General features: G+C 35.8%; 1 protein-coding gene across 1 annotated transcript; it reads right to left on the bottom strand.

Moving 5' to 3' along the window:
- Window positions 1-2,647: 2,647 nt before the first annotated feature.
- LOC102833127 (olfactory receptor 8K3-like) lies at window positions 2,648-3,595 on the bottom strand. Its single transcript, XM_006877793.1, has one exon. The coding sequence runs from the start codon at window positions 3,593-3,595 to the stop codon at window positions 2,648-2,650; it is 948 nt and encodes a 315-aa protein (XP_006877855.1).
- Window positions 3,596-5,335: the final 1,740 nt, after the last annotated feature.

The raw sequence follows: 5,335 nt of genomic DNA, 5'->3' as shown, positions 1-5,335 counted from the left end.
TCTCTCTCAGATATTTTCTTAAGCATTCATTATTTTATGAACCCCAGTGTTGTTTCTCTTCTTCCAATCTGATACCTGTCAGAGGGAAGTTTTACTCTCTGTAACCACAAGGATATCATTATTGAAACAGAAAACTGACATTAAGAGATAATATAGAGTAGCTGTTATTAGCAAGAAAACTGGAGCTAGACCATATGTGTTTGAAACCTGGTTCAAATTCCCAACATCTCTCTGAACTTGGAGATATATAAATGTAACATTAATGATTTGAATAATTGATTTGTTCTTTCTGACCCTCAAACTCTTTTAAAAAATTTAATATTAATAGAGCCTACTTCACAGAGCTGTAGAAAATTAATGATGACCTGAAGAATGACTATGATGTAACATTCAATAAACCTGGAGTTGCTGATTGTCATTTAATTTTCTAACTGCTTCAACTCTTTAGACATACTTATGATCAAACAACAGAATGTTCACTATATGTTCCAATGAGCTACTGTTATTCAAATTTCACTGGTTACTGTAACAATATATTTTTAAAGACACATCAGCATGAGACTGGTTCCTATACAGTGGAGGCTAAAGAACTCCCAGATGTCCAAAATTTCTCAAGTCATCTACTGCTCCATAATCTCTTAGCTCAACCACTAATCCTTCTCTCAGTAGTCTGCCTATGTTTCAGGATTCCACAGTGCCTTGCATCATATCACAGAATTCTAGAGCCATCATAGAAATAGTTCACATGGTTGTGGAGGCAGGCAAGTTCAGAAATCAGTCTGGATAATTCTCCTCAATTACACAGAATTGGGTTTCTGGTTCACAAGACTGGGGAAACTAGCAAATCAAGTCAGTTCCCTGACATAATAAGACCCAAGAACCAGATGTCAGATAGAGGAGAGCTGGGTTAGTCAAACAAAGGAGTACATAGTTCACTCCCATCATTTGATGACCAGCAGGATGGCAAAATTGAACTAGCACATCACTAGATTTCTAAGTTTTTGCAATTACAATTAACCGTATTAGAAATCACTCACTGTACAGTCCTATCAACATCTGCCCACACCTTCTCTTACACAGTCTCATCAAATAGGTTTGTTCTATTAGCATTTCATGGTGCTTTCAATATTATCTTCCAACACCATAACTCAAATGCATCAATTCTTCTATGATCTTCCTTATTCACTGTCCAACTTTCACATGCATATGAGGTTATTGAAAATACCATGGCTTGGGTCAGGTGCATCTTAGTCCTCAAACTGAATCTTTGCTCTTAAACATTTTAAAGAGGTCTTGTGCAGCAGATTTGCCTAATGCAATATGTCATTAGGTTTCTTGACTGCTGCTTACATGAGTATTGATGAAGGATCCAAGCAAAATGAAGTCTTTGACAACTCCAATCGTCTCTCCATTTATCTTGATGTTATTTATTCTATAGAGTCTCCTAAAATTTAATTTCTACAGAATCTTCTGAACCTGCTATATATTCTATAAAATCTATAGATTCCAGTAGCTTCAATAAAATCTAAGAAATCTTAAAAAGAGAAAAGTAATCAATAAAAATACATGGAAAAATTTGAGGAACAACATGTAGCAGCTATGTCCACACAGAAAGATAACTACATCATTGATACATAATAAACTCTATTTGAATTAGAAATACAGCATGGTTGGGAAACTAAAAGTCAATGAAAATGCAATACATAACCAATATTGGGCAAAGTCTAGAAAAGCCAAAGTGATGAAAGAAGTCAGAATATAATTCTCATAGATACCTGTTATTCAAAGAAGTATACATACACACAACACACACAGAAAGAAAAGAACAAAATCTTTTAGTTCTTTTTTATGTAGATAAGAAAACAACCCATGAAATAAAAACAACAAAACCTTAAATAAGAACAATCAGGAAACCTGGGTGCATCGGTGATTGGCGTAAAGAAATGTGTCTTAATTGGTGCACATTATGATATGATTGAAACAAAGCCATATGTTGAACTAAACCTGTGGGTTCCTAAATTACAAAACTTGTTGAGCTAACAGACATATGCGAATATGAAAGCATTTATAAGAAAGGAGCAGAGCTCCAAGGAATGGAATAAATTCATTTGAGCAAATACAGATAACGGAATATTGCAAATCATCACCCTACACTAAGATTCCTTGCAACCTGGCCTGAATCTAATACACACCACAATACGTTGAAAGCTAAAACAGAAAGCAAGGGCTTAAATAAATGCAAACGCACACATATAGATCGACATTACAATGTTTATTCTAATAGTTTAAAAAAGAAACACTAGAATCTTGTAATCCACTTTTTTACCAAGTGCTTTTTCCCATTGACATTCAGTATCCACTCACATTCAGAATATCTATTCATTTGCCTGATTTGTGGTCTTCAACATATTCTACCGTGCATACTATAGAATTTATTTATTACTAAGCTTATGATCAATATCAACCATTCAGGAAAGGAGAAAGATTCTGTTATTTTCTTCTCAATTACAGCATTTGGAATAGTGATGGGCATGCAGAAGTAATTTTTCAATATATGTTGAATATATATGTGCTTACTATATTTTTTCTGTAGGCACACAAAGGAAGGTATAAAGCCTAAAATGTACTATAGGAATTATATGGTACATCAAACTTTAGAAAATATATTGCATATATTTTTCCATGTCCTCTGTAGGGCATATTTTACATCTTTGTTCCTCAAACTATAGATCAATGGATTCAACATGGGAATAACCAGAGTGTAACATATAGAAGTCACTTTATCAGTGTTGAAGGAATGACTGGACTTGGGCTGAACATACATAAAGATCAAAGTCCCATAGAATACTACGACCACTATCAGGTGGGATGCGCAGGTAGCAAAGGCCTTGCGCCGACCTTCTGCAGAGTTCATCCTGAGAATGGTGATAAGGATGAGCAGGTAAGAGACAAGAACTACTAGAAGGGATGAAATCAAATCAAAAGCTGCTAGAATGAGAATGATTAATTCAGTGTCATGTGTGTTTGAGCAAAGCAAAGGTAACAATGGTAGACTGTCACAGTAGAAATGACTGATGACATTGTAGCCACAGAAGGTTAAGTTAAAAATCTTTATGGTGACCAGAAGAGAAACAAAGGTGCTGTAGAGATAAGGGATTGTCACCAGTGCTCGACATACCCTTTGGGACATGATGGCTGCATAGAGCAGAGGGTTACAGATGGCCACATAGCGGTCATAGGACATGGCTGATAAAATGAAAATTTCACAAACAATGAACACGAGAAAGAAAGCGAGCTGTATAGCACAAAAATAATAGGAAATTCTATTTTCATCCACAAGAAAATTCACCAACATTTTGGGTCCCACAGTTGTTGAGTAACCAAGATCCGTGATAGCCAGGTGTCTGAGGAAAAAGTACATTGGTGTTTGTAGCTTGGAGTCTATCATGGTGAGGATGATCATGCCCAAGTTGCCCACCATTGAGATCATGTAGATGATGAGGAACAGCACAAACAATGGAACCTGCAGCTCAGGGCGGTTGGTGATTCCCATTAGGATGAATTCATTCAGTATTGTTGTATTGTGTTTGTCCATCTAAAGACTATAAGGAAACCTATTCTGGATAGAGACATTGGTGGAGTCAATAACTTTTATGTAGTGTCAACTGGTATATTTTTGTATACAAACCCAGTTTACTCACTGAATAAGACAAATTCAAACTTTTCAACTTTGTTATTTAAAGATAAAATCACCACACCCACAAACAAAGCATATGGACATAGAGACAGAGAAATGGTGAAAGGAAAAGATGGAGAGAAAGAAAGCTAACTGGTTACCAATTGGGGAAAATTTGCTCTTCAAAGTATATTTGTCAATGTCTAGGATGCGTTGGAAGTCAGTTGTGGGAAGGCTGCTAGTGTCTCATAGTTCCAGGCCTGTGATCTTTGTAAATATTCTGTTATAATCAGGCCAACTTCCCACAATAACACACTTCCAGGCTGAAATTTTATTAGGGTTGAAGTTCAGAATACCTGATATATCTCTACCCAAAACTCACTGCCATCGAGTCTTTTCTAACTCATAGTGACAATGTCTAGGATTTCTGAGGCTATAAATTGTTTCGGGAGCAGATAGCCTGCTCATTTTCCCCTATAGTGGTTAATGGGTTTGAGCTGAGAACGCTGTTGTTAGCCGCCCTATGCTTATCCTGGAATTACACAGCATTAGCAGATCTCTTGATATCATTGATATAAATATGTATATACAAATATAATATAAAAATTAGGATGTTAGCTATATGAATGCTTATTAAATTCTATTTTTCACTTATGTAGCATCAACTATAACAAATTTTCATAATTATAATGTTAATTACATGATATAATTTTAAAGTGCAAATTCTAAAACTGTGTGGGAACATTTGAAATGCCTTACTTGAAAACATCGTTCTCTAAAAGTCCTTGTGCCATAAGTGGTACAGACTGAAGTAGAGCATTTCATAGGGACTGAACACAGGTATTAAACTAGAGGAACTCTTTATCCAAATGGAATTTTAAACTCTGATAAATCATGTTGCTGTTTGTTGTTAAGTGCTGTCCAGTCATTTATGACTCATAGAGACCCTGCCAACTTTTAGGTTCAAAGTGACCTTGTGATGCAGTGCTTATCCTATAGCACCACACCAGGCTCCACTAATGGATCATAGTGGGGATCATTTGCCCTTATACAGAGAAATGTCCCAGTGAATAGACATATTGATTATTATTAATATTAATTATACCTGCACTTCTGATTTAAAGATTAAAAATATGTCCGTTTCTTTTTGCAGAACTACACAAAAGACCACTTTCTTTTAGCGTTATTGGAAAGAAAAATAAATAGTAAACGTTTCAATGTTTTTTTATGGGATCTGGAAATAGCTCTTAGATATCAAGTACATAATGTTTTGGTTGCTTTAAAGTAAGGATAGTGAGTCACATAAAATGAGTTGCTTTATTATATTTGTTGTTGTTAAGTGCCGTCGAGTCGGTTCTGACCCATAGCGATATATGTATTAGTAAATCTTTCTATTGTGACTCAACTTCTCTGCCCCTGATATGATGATGAATAGGTTGTTGTTGTGTTGTGAAGTGCCGTCAAATTGGTTCCAACCCATAGCTACCCTGCATAGGGTTTACAAGGAACAGTGGGTGAGCTTGAACTGCCAATCTTGCAGTTCAAACAGCTTTGCAGTCTGGCTCATTAACCCACAGCACCACACCAGGAGTTTCCTCATATGTTTTCCCTGTAACTGATAACAACCTTTCCCTATCACTTCCTCTACTCCATAACTAA

The sequence above is a fragment of the Chrysochloris asiatica genome, unplaced genomic scaffold, assembly GCF_000296735.1.
Source record: "Chrysochloris asiatica unplaced genomic scaffold, ChrAsi1.0 scaffold00599, whole genome shotgun sequence".
Taxonomy (NCBI): domain Eukaryota; kingdom Metazoa; phylum Chordata; class Mammalia; order Afrosoricida; family Chrysochloridae; genus Chrysochloris; species Chrysochloris asiatica.
Note: the sequence above shows the minus strand (reverse complement) of the source record. Positions and strands in the feature narration are given on the sequence as shown.

Bases quoted from the DNA above. Each gene is read 5' to 3' on its own strand.
- LOC102833127 (XM_006877793.1), bottom strand. From the start codon at position 3,595: ATGGACAAACACAATACAACAATACTGAATGAATTCATCCTAATGGGA.